The 21176-nt window shown below is 37.9% G+C and overlaps 2 protein-coding genes across 2 annotated transcripts; one reads left to right on the top strand and one right to left on the bottom strand.

Annotated features, from left to right (window-relative positions):
- The first annotated feature begins 1006 nt into the window (after window positions 1-1006).
- Window positions 1007-5694, top strand: LOC100263408 (monothiol glutaredoxin-S15, mitochondrial). The gene is made up of 7 exons (XM_002285315.5): window positions 1007-1129; window positions 1760-1853; window positions 2965-3099; window positions 3217-3316; window positions 3826-3892; window positions 5306-5384; window positions 5465-5694. Exons 2-7 carry the CDS (start codon window positions 1782-1784, stop codon window positions 5522-5524), a joined length of 513 nt encoding a protein of 170 aa, XP_002285351.1. The 5' UTR covers window positions 1007-1129; window positions 1760-1781; the 3' UTR covers window positions 5525-5694.
- A 327-nt stretch (window positions 5695-6021) lies between these two features.
- LOC100241131 (periodic tryptophan protein 2) lies at window positions 6022-20048 on the bottom strand. The gene is made up of 8 exons (XM_010656446.3): window positions 18672-20048; window positions 17785-18036; window positions 17600-17692; window positions 17001-17372; window positions 8752-9096; window positions 8272-8499; window positions 7955-8159; window positions 6022-6503 (listed from the first exon to the last, which is right to left on the bottom strand). Exons 1-7 carry the CDS (start codon window positions 19914-19916, stop codon window positions 7989-7991), a joined length of 2706 nt encoding a protein of 901 aa, XP_010654748.1. The 5' UTR covers window positions 19917-20048; the 3' UTR covers window positions 6022-6503; window positions 7955-7988.
- Window positions 20049-21176: the final 1128 nt, after the last annotated feature.

Genomic DNA, 21176 nt, shown 5'->3' with positions numbered 1-21176 from the left:
TAACAAATAAGATAAAATTTTAAGATAGTAAAAAAAAATAAAGATAAATTTATAAATTTTTTAAATTTAATGAAAAAGATGTGATATAATATAATTTAATATATTTTTTTAAATAGAAAAATAAAATAAATATTATTATATAGGATAAGATGTATTATAAATATTATAAAAACCTTAAATTTGGTTTGAGTTAGACTTTAGTTATTTGAACCTTAGTTCGAGCCGAACCAAATGGAGCTCAGGTTGAAAAATGATTTTCAATAAATCTTTGATAAAATGATTAGTTTAAGGAAGAGGAACAATATGAAAGTCAGTTGTGATTGTAAATTTTTTAGTTTAGAATTTGTTTAAAAGGGTTTGAGAATCAAAATTCTCTTTTAATACTTTCTTTCTTTTTTTTTTTTAAAAAAAAGAAAAGTTTTTATCAAATAAAAAAAAAATAGTTTATTAATCTTGCTTTTAAAAATATTTTCAAATCTTTAATTTTAAAACCTAAAATTGAGTGAAAAAAAATCACTTGGTTTGGTCATGGATTTAAAAATTTAAAAACATGAGAAGTTAGAATCGATAGATAGTAATTATAGGAAACATTTATAATAATTTGGAATAAAAAAATAGTTTTCAAATGCTAATAAAAAACTTAGGATCACTTTTTAAATTCATTATCAAACAAGTTCTTACTTTAAAATAATATTTAGTTTTAAATGTAAATAAAAATAATAATTTTTAGATATATTTAAAATCAAAATTAAACCAATTCATTAAAAAAAAAATGAAAGAAAATAATTTTTTCATACATGATTTTACCATAAAAATATGAGAAAAATAAATAAATAAAATTGAAAATTAATTAAAACCTACATCTTTAAATTATTTAATTTTTTTGGAAGGGTTATAGTAGTTTATTAACTTTAAACTATTATTATTATTATTATTATTATTATTAATTTATTTTCTTCTACATCTTTTTCCTCTTTATTTTCAGTTTTTTATATATTACTTTTTACTCACATTAATAAATAAGAAATAACAAATAAAAAAAGAAGGGTAGGAATCAAGTTAAAGGCCCAAAGCCCAAAACCCTAAGCAGCTGCGTCAGTTCTCTGCCATTGCTACGTTCCTTTGTCTGGTAAGCCCTACGATTCCTTTTCCTGTTATTCTTCCTATTGCCATTCCAATTAACAGAAAAATTGTGAATAATTGTGTTAATCTAGGATTATTTGGTTAATTGTGACAATTTTATTGCATCAATACGTTGTCGTAAGCGATCACACTCTTCTATGAGGCTTTGTTGTTTTGATGGACAATAGTTATCTACTGATTTTTTTTTTCTCATTTCATGACCCGTTTGGTTGCTGGGAAGTTGTGGGAAAAGAAAAGAAAACAAAAATTTTAAAATTTGAATTTTCGGGTTTTTCATTGTTTAGGGTTTGCAAGGCGAAAGATAAGAAAATCTTCAGGAAGATTGATGCTGTCTTTTGAATTGGTTTTGGGAAAATTTGTCTCTTTAAGCCTGAATTTAGTTTTATTTTCCCGGGAAAATGTTTCCCCTCAAATCAAACAGAGCTAGGATCAAGCTTTAAAGAAACCGTTTCTCTTTTGGGGTTCTGTCTATGATAATGTTAAATCATTTCTTAATTTTAGTTTGTTTAATTTGAAAATAAAACCGTTTTAGGAGAACCCTTATTTTGCTTATGCCTTGTGTTTTCATTTCCAGATAATTTAAGCTGCAATTGTTCCACACGGATATTTGTTGCAGGTTTTAGGCAGATTCTAACATCATGGCAAGGTCACTATCTAACGCATTCTTGAAGGGCATCTCCAGCTTCCCATCTGCCCGATTCAGTACAATGGTGAGAACTAAGATCTATGGGACCGTAATTCAGTTCTTCAATCAAGTAGTTTGATGACTTACAACTAGAGTTGATTTCAATACACATACTATAGGAAACACAACGTTCTTTAAGTACTTTTGGGCTTTTCTCCCTTCAGACTTCAGTGAAAAAAAAATAAAATTCTGTGACTATGTGTGTACAATGCTATAAAAAAATTTAGTATATACTTTTTTTTTTTTATAGACAAAGAGAAGAAATTAAATTAAAACACACCAAAACAGGGGGCGCTCCCTATGTACACAGGTGGTATACAAAGAAAGCCAAACCCAAGGCAACAAAGGAGGGAAAAAACCTAGAAAGGACAAAGTTAACCAACACTCCAATCACCCAACAAATTCAGAAAAGAGAGATAGTCCAAGTCCATAATCTGTTGAGACCAGTCAAGAAGAGACTATAGAAAGAGGTTCCTCAAGCTCATATCTGACATCTCTTCCTCTTGGAACATTCTTCGATTTTGCTCTCCCCAAATACACCAAAACAGACAAATAGGTGCCATTCTCCAAACTACACTCCTTTTCTTGGATACACCTAGTGCTTTAACGATGTATAAAAATCTAATATGTGGCCTCAAGTGGCTACATTGTTGGGGACTGGTGTTCTTGTAGTTGCATAACTATGGAATGAAAGAATTACTTTGATTATGTTTGTGAATTTCTATTAGCTAAGCTTTTAGAGATGATTTTTCTTCTAATTTCAATCTATTTGAAGAGTTAGAACCGGTTTCTTCATTTTTCCACATTAAATTTTCATTATCTTGGTGAACAAATATTTTATTTCGTTGTTCCAAAATGGAGTGAAATCCTTACAAATTACTTTTTCTTGATGAATTTCAAAGTTGTCTTCTATTTGTACTTTTGAACAATGAGTTCTAAACTTCCAATTTGTTCCACTATCATCTACATGTGTTGGTAGTTTCATACTGGTGCTTGTCCTGAATGCTTTTTCATTTTCTCCCCCTCAGTTTATGTTTGCTTGAAGTCATCTTACTTTGCTCTAATTGGAGATGATTGCTTGATGCTTTCTTCCCAGTGATAATATTTGTTAATGATTTGCATTAAATTGTTAGTAGGTTTCTGGATCCATTTTCCAAAATGGAATGAGGTACTCGACTACTGTGCCCAATGATCCTGACACACATGATGATTTCAAATCCACTAATAAGCTTGAAAGTTCAGGGCTTGCTTTACAAGATATTGTTGAGCAGGTAGGTTGTCATCATCTGATGTATGAAACACATTGAACTTTTTATTGTCCCTTGCTAACTAGTGTAAGTTTTTCATTCTGTAAGATTCACATTTATTGATTGTAGAAACTGGTGTAGGATGTTAAAGACAACCCTGTGATGATCTACATGAAAGGGGTGCCTGATGTGCCTCGATGTGGATTCAGCTCACTAGCAGTAAGAGTGTTGAAAGAATACAGTAAGTATTCACATATTGGGTTGTATAATCTAAATTTTCATCCATACCCATGGTTAATTTCTTTCACCTATAGGCTTATGTGATATAAGTCAAGTTAATTGAGGAAATTATTCTCGTACTGGGCTTTATGTTGTATATTTGTTTTAGTGATTCAGAATGTCACAGACAGCTTCCTGTACCAAACCTAGATTAGAAACAGGAATGTCATTTTTGTGTAGTTCACTTTCCATACGTATGCCCTGATGGGAAGGCACTATGTCTGGAGATAATTACTCTGCCTGGTCACTGATCCTGGATAGACCTTTTGATTTTGAAACAAATGTATCTTTACAAAGGGGGCAATCTGTAATGTTTCTCAGCTATTTGATGATTTTTTTCATTGGTGTTGATCCAGTGGATTCTTCATATTTAATCATTTCTTTATAACTTTCAGGGCTGTGCCTTTTTAACTTCCTGGAAAACTATTGTATTAAGTTGTTTATATCTTACCATGGACATGGCCCTTGCAGATGTTCCTTTGAGTGCTAGAAATATTTTGGAAGACCCTGAGCTGAAGATTGCTGTAAAAAAATTCAGGTAAGTTCTCTCTACACCCGAAGTGCGTTTATTGCTTATTGATAACCAGCTAAAGAACTACAAGACCCTGTTTGGAATGGCTTCTTGGAGGTCAAAATCTCTATTTCAAGCCCTATAAGAGTTTCCATCAGTGTTGGAGTAATTTTAATAGAAGTGCTTTTTATGCTTAAAATGAGCTTAACATGAAAGTGAGGACAATACTGCTTCTTATAGAAGTTCTTCTTTAGCTTATTTAGAAAGTTGTTTCATGATTAATGGAATTTTTATAATACTAAAATTGCCCCTCTGAAATCATGACTTCACTGCTTCAGTATCAGTTTATAGTCAAAGCAAAGCAAGAAGCTATTTTAGACGGGGCCTAAGAATCTTATACTTGGATTATTTAAAGCCAACCTGGCTTAATAATCTAGATTCCACTTTCTGCTAATTTCTCTATTAATTCAAGATGCGAATAAAGTATAGTGGTAATTAACAAGTTAGCCATCACAATTCATGTACTGATTATGGTTGAACTATGTGCCATCATAGAAGTGATTTGGTGGTTTTTGACATGTTTTATATCTGGAGTTGTCTGTCTCATCTCGGGTGTTTGAATGTGCGTTTTGTTATTATGAAAATGCATGTCTTTTCAAAATTTGTTTGGTCATATTTAAGAACTTATGAATTTTAGCAGAGAATATCTAGTAGAATATTGTGGCCCTTCGGTTTTTCCAAGAAAAAACATCAAGTTATTCATATATAACTTGAAACAAACAAGTTTCTTGTAGGATTTTTTTGTTGCATTTTGCAAAACAGAGTCAGAAAAAGTACAAAACTGTAAAGCATTAACGAATTCCGGTTTGCTTTTTGTGCAAGGTAATATTAGTTTCTTTTGAACTATGAGTGCAGAGAGTGAAATACACTCTGAAGACTAATCTTTTAGCCTGTAGAAATCAATGACTTCAATTTTGTACTGTAAATTGGTACACCTGCATCTCACCATGTCAGGTACAAGTGAATACTTGTTCTGACAACTTGTTACTAATAAATTCTCTTTCCTCTTTGACTTTTAACACCCTTTCCATTGTTCAAATTCTCAGAATGTTCAACCTCTGCTGATAGTTTTTGCATCTTTTGATACCATTTGTCAAATGTGTTAGGTGTTCATGTTTAAGCGACTTTTATTCACTAGGGGATTTGGTGTTCAAGGTCATGGCTGATGCTTTTGAATATAAAAAAAAATCAGCTTTAAATGCAATTTCTTTTTCCCAGTTTCATATCATGGATGATATGATCAGATGAATAAAAAAAATAGATCCTTTGATTGGCTAAATAACACCCTCATTGGCTTCATAAAATACCAAATTATTAAAAAATAGATGATTTGTGATGCCTGCATGTTTCACTAATCGAACACTCTCTCCATCTCTGCAGCCACTGGCCCACATTTCCACAAATATTCATAAAGGGGGAGTTCATAGGGGGATCTGATATTATTCTCAACATGCACCAGGTTAATTTCTATATCAATATCTGTTTCTTGTTTTCAATGCAGTAATATATTGCTCTAACACTGTGGTCTGTCCTGTGTAGACTGGTGAACTGAAGGAAAAGCTCAAAGACGTCTCGGCACCCCAGGAAAAGTCCGAATGAGTTACTGTTGTTAGATACTGATTAATGAGATTGTTAAATTCTTTTTGTCTTTTTCTCTTGGTGCTGCAAAATGGTGAGACACAAGGGCTTTGTGCTAAATTCTAAATGGGGTTGATGAGCTTTGAAATGTCAAAACAGTTTACAATAATAAATGTATTATTAAGCAGTCATGGTTTTAGACTTTTAGTTACAAAGTTATGTGGAAATTTTCTGGCTTGTCATCTTTGAATAATGAACAGTGGTACCACAATAATTGGGAGAGAGCATGATGCAGTTTTCCCCCGGTTACAGTCACACAGGGTGTCACTCTTTTCTAAGAGGTGGGATGATTAAAAAATATGCCCAGCCTTACCCCATGTGCACCTGCTTTGTGGCCCTCAATGATACCAAGAAAGTAGAGAGCTTCAACAGAGCTCCATTCCAATTCATCGTTTGCTCAATAACTAACTAAAGCGCTAAAGCCAGATTTTGCTTGGAGTTAATTAAACAAACAAGTGAATGCAATTTAAATCAAGTATTTCTTCCTTTTGTTTCGAATCATCCCTACACGATCAATTCTGAATAAAATAAATTAGCAACACTATTAATGTTACACTCAAAACAAAATTTGCCACTTTCAGGCATACATGTGCTATGAGAGGTCAGAAAGCAAAATTTGCCATTGTCAGGCATGTGCAATACCTCTTAACCTTAATTTTTAAAAACAAGGGTGTAAAATAACAAACAGCACAGGAAGATGATGCCCGCCTTTTCCAACCAGGGGATGCCCTCGAAACAAAAATGAACCTGGATAACAGTTTCCACCTGATTGCCCACCACTTTAGCAGCCATTGATCTTAAGTCTCAGACCCTTGTTGTGACTTATACAACATCTCAAACTCCTGCTGATACCATTGTCCAGGCTGCAATACATGCAAGACTTGAAGATTATGCAAGTATAAACCGATATCACCCACCAGTTGTGCTGTAAGGCCACATCCTGCACAAAAAACACTATCTGAGAAATACTGGTTCATTGTAACATTTATTAATGGTAAAACTCAGGGGCACTTCTATGCTAATAAGTCATGAATAACAACAGAAGAATACTAGATGTCATCACACGCATGCCACGTTGCTGTTAACCATTTTCTAAATTAATTTGAACAGTGCCGAATCATTTCTTTCAAACTACTATTATGCTTATTATATTTAATAATACAACAGTTCAGAACATAGCAGAACAAATGTTGGAAAAGTAATGATTTCAGATCATTTTGGATCTTGCATACATTCTATGAATTAACAGATTTTGACATACAATATTTTTAACAAGATACAATACAATGAATGAGTTGAATAATTTCCTGAGTGTGATACTGCAGCATTTGACATGTTTCATTCCCTTAAACATAAGAGAGTTTTTGCATATATTTCATACATTTTCAATTTGAAAAATACATGTATATTTTGTGACTTAAAATACAATACAAAAGGAAATCTTCAAAATATTGAGATAAAGAAAATAGACAAATACAAAATTCCAAGAATTATGCATGATATGACAGTCTTAAAGACCTGCCTAATCTATATAATATCTCGCTAATTAGGGCATGAGTCTTGAGATAATGGAAGGCCTAGATATCCAAGGATTATATCTCTAGATAATTACTGAAAAATAATACTCTTAAATCTTGCCCCATCTCATCTGTATTGAGAAACATCACTCGATATGATAGAAAAGTTCATTGAATAGCTTTGAAACCATCAAGCCAAGTAAGGACACTGAAGTGCAATTTCCAGGCTACTTAGAACCAATACAGTGCCTGGACCAAACTGGCTTAACCCCACCTTCAGCTAGGTGGATTGCATCTTTACTTCACATTGGGCTCCTACAATGATGCACAAAGTTTTGTTTTGCATGGTGACATAGACACTGTTCACTTCTGCCAATTCCCAAGGGTAGGCTTGGACTGAGTACCTTAAACTTCAGCTGATGCATCCTATCGAGCAGAACAATCTGCTCGTCTTGTCAGGCCCTAAGTAGCCCCATATTCACTTAAACAACCAAATTTTGACCCATATTCATCTTGTAGAAATACATTCACCAGTTCCTGTACAGAACCATCTTTTCATGCAAAATTTGACATTCACAAACCACAGAAATTGAACCATGTTCATCTTGTACAAATAAACTACCTAGTTCTCATGTAGAAGCAACAGCTTCTGATGCAATATTTAACATTCTCCAAAAGACATCTGCCACTATACAGCCACTTCATGTTGCACTAATAACTTTTTGACTCTTCAAATTACTATTTTCTCCCGAGACACAGAAGGTAAATGCAGAAAGACAGCAAATAATTATTATTCAAAAGTGTCATAAATGCAGCTATTCGCCTAAGTGAATGATAGAAAACTTTCAATGCAGATTTGATATAGCTAGCAAACCTTATAAAAGTGCTATGAATTGATGCCTTGCCCATCATTTTTTGGTGCCAGTAGTACATAAATATCTTAGTAAATATTCATTGGAAGAACATGTATCTGCCAAATCCTGATGCAATCTGGCCATGGCCTTCTGCAAGGATTTTAGAGAAGGAAGCAGATTTCTGGAATTCTGTTGAATGGAGTGACCATGGGCTTTACAGAGTTCCTGCAAAATAATGACAACCCAAGGATGAGATCAGGCTACGCTAAAATATGTTTTACCCTGGTTGCATCTAAGATGATATAAAGTTTTAAAAAATTGAAGTGATGTAAAATACCTGACACCATCGAAGGATAAATTCCAAGTAGGGGCAGCTTTCTAGAAGATCCGCGAATGCCTCAATCAACCTCTGCAAATATCTCAAAGGAACCGATGAAGCAACAGCTGGTATATCTACAGGACTGACAGCAAAAATGCATTTTTTAATTAGAGTATCTTCATTTAAACGGAGGCTGAGAATTAAAGCTCTGCTGGGTTGACCTTCACTTAGAGCTGCATCAACTGCCTGTACAACAAGATTCACTAAGTTACACGCTAATTAATTGTGAAATAAACTGTATGCTTCATTATGATCTAAATTTCTGTCAGTAAGCCATATTTGATGGAGAAAAAAACACTTTGCCCTATTATGATTTTTCTTTTTTTTGATAAGTACTTTGCCCTATTATGATCTAAATTCCCAGAATTAAACTATAGTCAACACAGGAAATGGGTGTTGGTTGTAAAATTCCATTTTTTTTTTCTTTTTTAAAATTACCTCTGGTGTAACATCTATATCAAGATCAGTAGGATCAAAGATAAATGATTCATCCATTGAATAAACTAGAACACCCTCTGTTGTTGCAGCTGCCCAACCCCGGCCAGTCGGTGCAATTCTCAGGCATTTTGTTCGGATAACAGGCCGACCATGATTAGGCATGGATCCAGGTAAATCATAACCTAACTTTCCCCGTGTTTGTTTATCAATGCCTTCTTCTACATCGCTATTATCATCATCAATTAAATCCAGAGGCCCAGCTTCTGTCATATTCTTTGAGTTCAAGACATCAAGAACTCCATCCAAAGAGAGATTGTGGGTTATTTGAAACCTACGCAGCAATACCTGTGAAATACATAATTCCAATACATAAATTAACTCAATTCAGTATCTATTTACTATTTTGGACAAGTTAGAATAGAAGTGGATGCATTAAAAAGAAAGAGAAATTAAGAGCCTACAAATCCCAGTGAGGCTGACAAATATTATATGTGAACAATCAACCACGGACACAGATAACCAATTGAAAATAGCAAGCAGGTGAGAACAATTTCTGAGGAATATAAAAATTTCTTCAATAATAATTCCATAAAAAACAAAAAAGTTAACACAAGGTTTCCAAAATTGAATTATAAAACCACTTAACCTACTACTTTGAGTAAGACATACTTAAACATTGAGAAGCTTCTAAGCTTTTCCTTGGTGAATGGAATGAAAGAAAGAGAGGACAGAGGGGTTGCTGCTCATCTCTTCCACTTAATCTAATTTCTCATTTGCCTATTAAAAAGAAAATAATAATAATAGTAATAATAAGAAGAAGAAGAAGGAGAAAAATACTAATATTCTAGGAGCATTTTTGACATGCTATCTACCAATTTTAATGGTTTTGGATCTTCTAAGAGAGGGATTGTCTTATGGCAAGCTGCGTGTATCGCTTTATTATGGGTGGTGTGGCGGGAAAGAAATGTAAGGATTTTTGAGGATAAAACAAGGAATTTAGAGAACCTTTGGGACATGATTCATTTCCTTGCTTCTCTTTGGGCTTTTTGTTCTAAGGTTTTTAAGGGGATTCCCCTTAATGTGATACACCTTGATTGGTTAGCGGCGTGTAACTCGAATGGGTTGGCCTAACTTAGAGCAGTTGTTTGTATCTACTTTGTATTTTCTCGCATTTGTTTCCTTGTAGTTTTGTTTTTCTTTGGTGGGAGGATTCCTCATCCTTCTCTTGTACTTCCCTTTTTATCAATATATACCTTTGTCATTTCCTATAAAAAAAAATACTAACATTCTGTGTAAAACATTGGACAGCTGTAGTTTAAAAGAGACTTTTGCAACAGATCCTATAAAATCTAGACAAGTATAATCTCTCAGATGCTTATTTTAAAATCTATTAGAGGCATTGATGATTACCTTAGAACAAAAGTTAATGATTTACCAAGCACAACTCAACTCAACTCAATCAAGGGAGCTTTAATCTCAACAAATACAGGCCATTTGCATGAGTTGGATTTTTTTTTTTAATACCATTTAGCTCAATCTAGAGTGTACCGAAGAGCTCAGATGCTTATTTTAAAATCTATAAGAGGCACTGATGGTTATCTCAGAACAGAAGTTAATGGTTTACAACTCAACTCAACTCAATCAAGAGAGCTTTAATCTCAACAAATACAAGGCCATTTGCATGAGTTAGATTTTTTTTTTTTTTTTTTTTTATACCATTTAGCTCAATCTAGAGTGTACTCTTCCTTTCAAATCCTCAGCAGTTATGTCCATTCTCAATCCCTAAATCCACATTATTTTAGTGCTTCCTCCCGTCCCTTTGGCTCCTTTTGAATCAGATCATTCATCTGTGCCAGTCAATTACTTGACCTATATTGCACATGGATAACCTATCTTGGACTACTTTCCCTCATCTAGTCCCCAAAAGGTGCCACTTTTAACTCACTCACTCCTTATTTCATATTATTGTCTTGCTGCTCATTCATAAACCAAAGAATATGATTAAATGAGGAAACAAATAGACATAGTAACTTCTCACAATACAAACATGAAAGAAAATATGAACATAGAAAAGGAGGTTCAACATGGTACATAGAGAGCCTAGGGTTTTTTCTGGAAGGTCTGGTCCATTGCTGTAAGGACACTAGCGAGGGAAAATGGAGAAGAAGCTTGAAGGAAAATGGAAGGGCCTATTCCATGGTGCGCGATGAAAACAGAGGCGGGTGCTATATCAGATTAGAAGTGGTGGATATGGAGAACAAAAATGCCAGTATTTTTATCCCCAAAGGGAGAGGTGCAGTGGGGGGCTGGACTTCAATGGTAGAGTCGCTAAGGCGTCTGGGTATTGATAAGAAAGGGCATGAGGGCAAGAAGAATGAGGCGATGCTGTTGAAGCCTATCACGACGAAAACCTTTGCGGAGGTGATCAAACAGCCGATGAGGAAAGATCGTCGTGCAGCGATTAAGGTGGTGGTTAGAGACAAGGAGATAAGTAGAAACTTGGAAAAACTGGGTCATTGTTTGGTTGGGTCTTGGAACCCTAAATCTGGGAGAGGGGATGACCTGAAGACATGGGAGACTCTCTTGGCGAAAGCTTGGGACCTGAAGGGGAATTTGGGCATTGCAAAACTAGAGAGGGGAAAGATTCTGCTAGAGTTTGAAAGATTGGAAGAAGCGAAGAGAGTCCTAAGTCTCAGAAGCATTACGGTAAAGGGGATTTCTCTCCGTCTGGAAGAATGGAGGCCCGAGACGGGGTGCATGCTGGAAGGGGAAAAAAGGCGTGAGGCATGGGTGAGAATCGTGGGTCTCCCTGTCTCCCTTTGGGATCAGGCCATCCTGAGAAGGATTGGTGAGGAGTGTGGGGGGTTCCTTGCAATCGATTCCCAAACAGAGAAGCTAGAAGAGCTACAGTGGGTGCGGATCCTGGTAAAGACGAACGGAGAAGAACTACCCAATGTGGTGGAAGTTTGGATTGAAGACGTGTGCTACGCGCTAACCCTCTGGTGGGAGGTCAGGCCGGTCTTGAAGGTAGGGCCGGCAGGGGTGAAGAATGCAGCAGCAGTCGAGGTTGGGGGTGAGGCTCGTGCATGCGCGAATAAGCGCGTGATGGAGATGGGGGGTGTCACTAGGATCGAGGCACTGAAGCAGCTGGTAGATGGGACGTGGGGACAGTTTTGTGGGCCGGGGCAACTGGTGGATCCCCGTTTGGGTGGGCTGAACGAGAGGGGCCCCGCTAAATCCCTTTGGAGCACTGACTTGGTTTCTAGGCCTTCTGGGCCTGATCCAACTGTTCTCGAGGTTGGGCCGTCGCGTGGTGGATCAACTGGGCTGTTCTGTACTGGATCACCTTCCGTTGGGCTGCTGCCTAGGGAGGATTCGGAACGGGCCAAGCCCATAATGCTGCTAGTGGTGTCTGGGCTGGATTATAAAGAATTAGGCCCTTCTAGTGAGGCTTGTCATTTGGGTTGGATTGGCCCACGTCTGCTGAAAGGGCCAGATGCAGGCATTTCCTCTTTCTGGTTGAAGAGCAAGGAGGAGATGGAGGAACCATGCCTTGTGGAGAGTCCAAAGACTGACGGTGCCTTAATGGAAGAAGCTCAGAGGTATGGAAACACTTCTAGTCTTGGTGGATTATTGGTCCCTGTTGCTTTCTCTTCCTCTCCTCCTTTTTCTGGTCGGACTCCTTTGGGGTATTACGACTTCTCTGGGGTTGGTTGGGAGGTAGCCCAGAGAGAACCTCAGTGCTGCATTGTCAATGGACTAGGGTCTATGGAGCAAGGGGCAGTAGCCAATTGGGAGTTGATGGAGGCTAGCAATGGCAGTAATGGAGGAGGTGGAGAGGAGCTACGTTTGATCCGTACAGTCCCACAGGAAGACAAAGGATGGGAGGAGGTTGATTAGGAAGATAGTGAATTGGCCAGATTCAGCAAATTTCTGGGGTTTTCGACAAAAGGCTTGGAGAAGGACATCTTGGACTTTTTGGTTAAAATCAAAAAAAGGAGGGAAAAAGTCCATAGTAAAATTCTTCTGGACAAATCGAAGTTTGAACGAGAGCTGAAAAGATTATAATGCTCCATTAATTACGAAATGGGGAAGAAGCTGAAGAATGGTATGCAAGAAAGAGGGGATCAGATGTTGGAAGTCTAATGAAGTTAAGACTGCTAATTTGGAACGTGCGGGGAGCTAATGATAGCTCCAAAAGAAAGGTGATTAAGGCCATGATTAGGAGTCAAAGGGTGGACTTGTTTTGTCTCCAGGAGACAAAAATTTCATCAATGGCTAAGGGAGTGGTAAGGAGTCTAGGCTCTGGGAGGTTCCTGGACTGGGGTGCTTTGGATGCTCATGGCTCTGCGGGTGGTGTGTTGATTTGTTGGGATAAAAGAACCTTGGAAGTGATTGAGATGGAGGTGGGTTAGTTCTCTATTTCCTGTAGACTCGGGAATGTGGAGGATGGGTTCGTCTGGAATTTCACAGGTGTTTATGGGCCGTTTTCTAGAGAGGATAGGGAAGCTTTTTGGGAAGAGTTAGGGGCAATTAGAGGCATCTGGAGTGACCCGTGGTGTATAGGGGGTGATTTTAATGTCATTCTATCCCAAAGAGAAAGGAGCAGCCAGGGAAGGATAAGTGGTGCAATGAGAAGATTCGCCCAGGTTGTAGATGAATTAGAGCTTCTAGATCTTCCGCTGCAAGGTGGTGTGTTCTCATGGAGTGGGGGTAGGAATAACCAAGCGTGGGCAAGATTGGATAGATTCCTTGTGACCCAGAGCTGGCTGGATAAATTTTGTGGGGTTGTTCAATGCAGGCTGCCGAGGCCCACATCTGATCACTTTCCTATTATGCTGAAGGGTGGAGGGTTAAGACGAGGCCCATCTCCGTTTAGGTTTGAAAATATGTGGCTGAAAGTAGATGGCTTTAAGGACCTTCTTCGGGAATGGTGGCAGGGGACTGTGGTGAGGGGGAAGGCCAGTTTTAGATTGGCCTCTAAGCTGAAGGTGATGAAGCAGAAAATCAAAGAGTGGAATAGGGAGGTGTTTGGCAGACTAGAAGTTAACAAGAACTTGGCTCTCCAGCAGGTTGAGTTCTGGGATAGGGTGGAAAGTGAAAGGAGCCTGTCAGTAAGCGAAACGGAAATGAAAAAGGAAGCTAAGGAAACCTTCAAGAAGTGGGTTCTTCTGGAAGAAACCCACTGAAGACAAGTGTCAAGGGAGTTGTGGTTGAAGGAAGGGGACAAAAACACAGGTTTCTTCCATCGGATGGCCAATGCCCATCGTAGAAACAACTCCCTAGACAGAATCAAAATCAATGGGGTGTGGAGGGTTGAGGAGCAGGAGGTAAGGGAGGGGATTGTGCAAAATTTCCAGCAACTTCTCACTGAAGAGCCAAGTTGGAGAGCGGATATTGAGGGGCTGCACCTCCCATGCCTAAACTCCTGTGAAGCTGAAGGCTTGGAGGTGCCTTTCACTGTGGAAGAGATCCACTCTGCTTTGATGGACATGAATGGAGACAAAGCTCCTGGACCAGACGGGTTTACAGGGGCTTTTTGGCAAACATGTTGGGATTTTGTGAAGGAGGAGATCATGGATCTATTCAAGGAGTTCTTTGTGCAAAAATCTTTTGCCAAAAGTCTCAACACCACTTTCTTGGTTCTTATTCCTAAGAAAGGGGGAGTGGAGGATCTTGGGGAGTTTCAGCCTATTAGCCTGTTAGGGGGTCTGTACAAACTCGTGGCCAAGGTGTTGGCAAATAGATTGAAGAAGGTCCTTGGAAAGGTGGTTGCAATGGACCAGAACGCCTTTGTGAGGGGGAGACAGATTTTGGATGCCTCTCTTATAGCTAATGAGGTGATCGACTTCTGGCACAAGCGTAAGGAGAAGGGGCTGATCTGCAAATTGGACATTGAAAAAGCCTATGACAGCATCAACTGGAACTTCCTTATGAAGGTCTTACAAAAGATGAGATTTGGGACTCGGTGGATGGAGTGGATTTGATGGTGCATTTCAACTGCCAAATTTTCTATCCTGGTAAATGGGGTACCGGCAGGCTTTTTCTCAAGTTCCAAGGGGCTGCGTCAGGGTGATCCTCTATCTCCCTATCTCTTTGTCCTGGGTATGGAAGTGCTAAGTGCACTCATAAGAAGGGCTGTTGGGGGGGGGGGGTTCGTCTTAGGGTGCAGCCTTCGGGGTAGAGGGAGGCTGGTGATGGAGGTCTCTCATCTACTCTTTGCGGATGACACAATCATATTTTGTGAAGCTAAGAAAGAGTATCTAACCTCTTTAAGCTGGATCTTGGCTTGGTTTGAGGCGGCGTCTGGTCTAAGAATAAACCTTGCTAAAAGCGAGCTAATCCCTATTGGGGAGGTTGAAGAAATTGAGGAAATGGCAGTGGAACTTGGGTGCAAAGTGGGAGCTCTTCCCTCAGTTTATCTGGGGCTACCCCTTGGAGCCCATCACAAGGCCATTTCTATGTGGGATGGGGTGGAAGAAAGAATGAGGAGAAGATTAGCCCTTTGGAAAAGACAATACATGTCTAAGGGCGGGAGAATCACCCTCATCAAGAGCACCTTGGCCAGCATTCCTATTTATCAATTGTCCCTTTTTCGAATGCCCAAGTTAGTAGCGAAAAGGCTTGAAAAGTTACAAAGAGACTTTCTTTGGGGAGGGGGGAGAATGGAAAGGAAAATACATCTAATCAATTGGGAGGTGGTGTGCACTCAAAAGGAGAATGGAGGGCTTGGTATACGGAAGATTGATCTCCTTAACAAAGCCTTATTGAGCAAGTGGATTTGGAGGTTTGCCTTTGAAGAGGATATTCTTTGGAAGAAAGTGATTGGGGTGAAATATGGTCAAGAAGGCCTTGGTTGGCGGACAAATGAAGCTCGCGGGGCCTTTGGAGTCGGGGTTTGGAAGGAGATTTTGAAGGAGGCAAATTGGTGTTGGGATAACATTAGGTTTAAGGTGGGCAAGGGGACTAAGGTAAAATTTTGGACTGATCACTGGTGTGGTGATGAGGAGCTGTCCAGAATTTTCCCTCAGTTATTTGCTTTGGCGGTGCACAAAAATGCAACAATCAGCGAGGTTTGGGACTCTAGCCTTGGTCAAGGAGGTTGGAACCTCAGATTTGCTAGGGATTCAAATGATTGGGAGCTGGATTTAATAGGAGCTTTGTTTAACATGCTGAGGGACGTCAAGATCTCCCAAGAAGAGGACTCGGTGGTTTGGAGAGGTGGAGGTCAAGGTATTTTTGGAGTCAGACATGCTTACAACCTGCTGGCTGCTCCTAACACCCTCAACTTCCCGGTTAGATGCATTTGGGTGGACAAGGTCCCTACTAAAGCTGCCTTTTTTGCTTGGGAAGCTACATGGGGGAAGATCCTTACGTTGGATAGGCTCCAAAGACGAGGGTGGCAGCTTCCTAATTGTTGTTTTTTGTGTGGTTGTAAAGAGGAAAATGTAAATCACATTCTTTTACACTGTACAGTGGCTAGGGTTCTTTGGGATATTATCCTCGCCTTGTTTGGGGTTCATTGGGTGTTCCCAAAGACGGTCATAGAGGTGTTACTTAGTTGGAGGGGCTCCTTTGTGGGGAAAAAGAGGAAAAAAATCTGGAATTCCATATCGGTGTGTATTTTTTGGACGGTTGGGAAGGAGAGAAATAGATTAGCCTTTAGAGGGGGTTCTTTAGACATACAGAAACTCAAAAATTATTTTGTTTGTAACTTGTGGAGTTGGGCTAGAGTGTACATGGGAGAGGAGTCCTCTTCGCTTTTAATCTTTTTGGAGTGGCTTGCGGCTACTTAAGGGCCGTTGAGGCTGCTCGTCTTTTACGTTTTTTGGGGTGTGGTTGCGTTTGTATACTCCCTGTATGCCTTTGGCGGTTTGCCCTTTAATACATTTTGTGCTTGCTTATCAAAAAAAAAAAAAAAACATTGTACATAGTGAGCATAGATGTTATTAAGAAGCCCCAACCATGTGTTAGCTGTAATATTATTTCACATCTTGGTTGGAGACTTAATCTACACAATTATAAGCATTTAGGAAATTCATAGAGTGCACAAATGTCCAAGGAAAAAATCAGAAATCGATGCACTATCACATTAATGATGTTTAATCACAGACAAAATGAAATGGTTATGATAGTCTAGAAACAGTTTGCATCAAATACTTAGTAATTAAGAAGTGTGAAAACAAAAGCACAAGGCCTCTGGAAGAGGAAAAAAGTTATTTTCATACAAAAACATTCAGCAAACTCACCTGATCAGCAATATCATACATACAAATGAATTTGCTACTTCCTCCAGCTAATATGTAACTCCCATCAGCAGAATAACATAAGCTTGTGAAGCACTTCCCTGAACTGGAGTTAGCTGCAGATCTACGGTCAGTCATGAGACGTCCTCCAGCAATGTCTCTACGGCCTTCTATTGTGTACATTAACAAACCATCAATTGGATCCCAGAAATGGATTTGCCCATCTAATGTGCTGCAAGCTAATTGCTTTCCATCCGGACGGTAAACAACTGTAAGAACATCATGTGTGTGGTTAAATGTTTCAACAGCACCCTTTCCTTCAAAAACATCCCACAATCGAACAGTCTTGTCCCATGAAGATGAAGCTAAGATTGCCTAGATTTGAAAACATTACATCCCATTTAAGTTCCAAATGAGGAAAGAATCTAAAATAGTCAGTATTTGTGAAATTAATGCTTCCTAGAAACTAAAGAACATCACTGGAAGTGTAGATACCAAACTTAACATCATCACTAGAAATATACATACAATAACCACTTTAATTTGAATGTATAGGTAAAATACAGCCAGAGCAGACAAACTGACAGTGTAAGTCAACTCACATTTGTAGGAGAAAACATCAACCCATGAACAGGACCTTCATGACCGCTAAGAATATCCAACAAGCGGCCCGTCTTCATTGACCAAACAAAAATCTAAAATATATGTATTAAAAATACTGTATTAGAAAAAAAAAAAAAAAAATATAGCTATAGGAGTGCAGTGTGAAAATTCATAATGAAAGTACCTCAAATGAATCTAAAGTTCCAGCACAGATAACTTCACCACTCTGATCAGAAGCCAAAGAAACAAATTGCCTGGAAGAAGGGGTTGTAAATGTCCTAAAATTCCGATATCGAAATAAATCCCAAGCACGAACAGTCCCATCCAGAGATGCACTTAACAGACAATTGTTATTAGACATAAAATGTAATGCAGTGACTGCATTTGTGTGCTCAGAGAATGTTACGAAGCAAAAACCAGAGGAAACAGTCCACACCTGGAGAAAAGCAAGCATGCAACTTCAGAAAACAATATTTGAGGGTATTTTGATATGAGATTTCCTATCTGTGATTAATAATTATCCGTTTGGTTATGGAGAAAATGTAGAGAAAATAAAAGAAATTAATTTTCTTGAACGCGGAACACAGAAAACAAAAGGCCCCACACAATCAATCTCAATATTACTTTACGCTAAGTTAATAACTTTTGCCTTTTTCAAATCAAATCAACATAGAGATTAGACTCAAAATCGTATTTCCTTTTTTTTTCTCCTCTTTTAACAGCAATCAACCAGAGAACAAGGATCCAAACCCTGGAAGATTGAATAAACCGATAAAGAAGCATATGTATGCTTCCAACTGACTGGCTATGGGAATGAGATAAGGCACTTAGAAAAATCAAGGATGATTTGAAAAAAAAAAAAAAAAAAAAAAAACTATAAGCTAAAATCACTTTGATAGTTGGCAAATAACACACCACGCAAACACACATCTTGATTTAAAAAATCATATGCAAATGTGACAGCAAAAGCAAAGAGCTGAAAATGACATTTTGAGGTACAAACAAGACAAATAACCCATATGATATAAAAACAAGATTAATGTCCTTAAGCATCCCCCATATTTGTTTCACCTTGACTTTATTATCATCTGCTCCGGTTGCCAAGAGCTGCGAATCCGGAGAATATGCAAGACAATTCACATCAAAGTAATGTCCTTGCTGTTTCAGTATATAACTCTCTGATCGCCATTCCCACACAAGCAATTGCCCAAGCTTTGCACATCCAAATGTCAACCAATTTCCAAGGTCATTAAAAACTGCCGTTGTGATCTTCTCTCTGGATATTGACAACAAATGAATGCACACAAAATCAGGCATCTGATACAGCCCAAACACACCATTTGAGAACCCCACAACCACAAGATCAAGCCCCCGATGATAATCACAGGTGGTCAACTTAGCAGGCGCCTGACTAAAATTATCCTTCCTCAACAGCTCCCATTTTCCTTTATGCAACAAATTACCACACTCTTCTACCAAATCACCACCAATATCATCAAAACCCTTCCTTTTCTTCACCCTCATTCCAACATTTGCCTCCAAACCACCTTTCCCATCCCTATCCGACCCCTTCTCCGGGGTACCTGGAGAGGGGGGCTCTGAATCTTCCCCACCCAATTCCTCAACCTTACCTTCATTGTCGCTATAACCCCAACTAAATATATAGCAATCTCTTGTAATCGTATAAGCCTTACAAACCCTATTCGTTTTATTATCCACGCCAAAAAATGCACCAACTATTGAATCTCTATGCCCTAAAAACAAGAAAGGCTTATTCAAAGCAGTCAATTCTTTATCAAATTTCTTCAAACAAAATAACCTCACTGTCAAATCTTTCGAGCCAGCGAGCACGTAATTCGAATCAGGGCTCCAATCCAGCGCAGTGACCTTATCATCACAATCAGCAAAAGTCCGAACCAATTCAAATGCGAAAAAGTCCTTCTTGAACCCGGGAGAGCGCCAAATTTGGAGCAATTTTCCGGTGGCGACGGCGATGAGGGCAGCGTCGGGGCTGAACCGGATGGCGGAGACGGGCTTTTTAAAGGAGATGCGGTGCAGGACGATGCGGCGGGGGAGGTTGATGAAGAGGCAGCGGTTGCGGTCGTCGACGGCGAGGAGGAAATTGCCGTCAGGAGAGACGGCGATGCGGGCGATGTTGGAGGAGGACTGTGTAGGGAGAGTTTGGGTTTGGGATTTTAGGAGATCGGTGACGGAGATACGGTTGCCAACGGAAGAGATGAGGAGAGTGTTGTTCGAAACGACGACGTTTCCACCTCTGTACGGAGCTCCCAGGAGGTTTTGAAACCTGAAATTCATGATTTTTGGCAGAAGAGGTCACCGGCAGTAGCGATGGCGCATCCTGTGAGTAAAACCCTTGTAAAACCCTAAGGTCCTTGTTTGGCTGCAAATCCGTGCTAGTCCCGACATGGCTCGGATAGGAAATAATCCTGGAAATAGCTCTCCCTAGTCACGTTTCTTCCAAATTTTGAAGGCCTTGGTTTAAGAATCTAAGATGCATTAAGATGAAATCATTTGAAGTTAATAAATTAATTTTCTGAAAAAATGGATAATAAAAATTCATTGAAAATATATAATAATTCACCTAAAAAAATAATAATTATGATATAAATTTAATATCCATTTCATTAAAATCTTTTACTAATCAATTTACATCTCATACATAGAAAAATCACTAAAATATTTAAAGAATTAAAAATTTAGGTTTTTTTAATATTTCAGAAAATATAAATATAAAAAAATTAATTTTACAAGATAAATACAATAATTTTAATAATTTAAATATATTCTAAACCCAAAAAATTTCAAACAAATTTGTTAATGAAACTTTCCATATAAACTTTCAAATAAAATATTTTATATGAAAACGTATTTAAAAATTTTGAAAGATTTATTTTATTTTATTTTTTATCAAAATGTGATAAAAATATTTCAATAAAATTAATAATTTTATTAGTTATTTATGATTTTTTTAAACAAATGAATATAAATACATATTAAAGGAATTTATGATAATTTTAATAAATATATATATATAATTATAGATTGGTCAATAAAATTTTTAATAATTTTAAGTTAGATTTTTTAATATATATATATATATATATATATATATAATAAACAAAAAATTTACTAGCCTAGGGTTTTTGTGCCCTTTTATAAGCTTCCCAAGCCTCATTTTCTTCAGCAAAATCTGGCCTCCACATGCTCAGCGTTCATGCTCCAAGCAGAAGTGTCCAAAGATAGGCTCATGCATAATAGAAAATAAGGCCCAAAATGAGAAGGCAATAACATGATCAAGCCCAAAATAGTGAATCAAATATCTAAGGGTCCGAACCAATAAATCAGTAGCCCAACAAAAATATCCCATAATCCAATCCCAATCCAATGCCAAATAAATTTAATTAGGCCCAAAACACATATGCAAGCCCAAATTAAAAATCAATAGCCCCAAGGAAATAATGTCTCTAGCCTAAACTCACTAAATGAAGCCCAAACCAGAGCCTAAAATCAATATGCCAAGACAACATCTAAAAAAATTACCTTAAATCTAATACC

Source organism: Vitis vinifera, chromosome 9 (assembly GCF_030704535.1).
Source record: "Vitis vinifera cultivar Pinot Noir 40024 chromosome 9, ASM3070453v1".
Classification (NCBI taxonomy): domain Eukaryota; kingdom Viridiplantae; phylum Streptophyta; class Magnoliopsida; order Vitales; family Vitaceae; genus Vitis; species Vitis vinifera.
The sequence above is the reverse complement of the archived record's forward strand: the minus strand, read 5'-3'. Positions and strand labels throughout refer to the sequence as shown.

Coding starts and splice junctions, on each gene's coding strand:
- LOC100263408 (XM_002285315.5), top strand. CDS start 1,782: ATGGCAAGGTCACTATCTAACGCATTCTTGAAGGGCATCTCCAGCTTC. Junction 3,100..3,216: donor TACAAGATATTGTTGAGCAG/GTAGGTTGTCAT, acceptor AAACTGGTGTAG/GATGTTAAAGACAACCCTGT. Junction 3,317..3,825: donor AAGAGTGTTGAAAGAATACA/GTAAGTATTCAC, acceptor TGGCCCTTGCAG/ATGTTCCTTTGAGTGCTAGA.
- LOC100241131 (XM_010656446.3), bottom strand. CDS start 19,916: ATGAATTTCAGGTTTCAAAACCTCCTGGGAGCTCCGTACAGAGGTGGA. Junction 17,373..17,599: donor TGATGTTTTCTCCTACAAAT/GTGAGTTGACTT, acceptor TTTCAAATCTAG/GCAATCTTAGCTTCATCTTC. Junction 8,500..8,751: donor ATATAGATGTTACACCAGAG/GTAATTTTAAAA, acceptor CTTGTTGTACAG/GCAGTTGATGCAGCTCTAAG.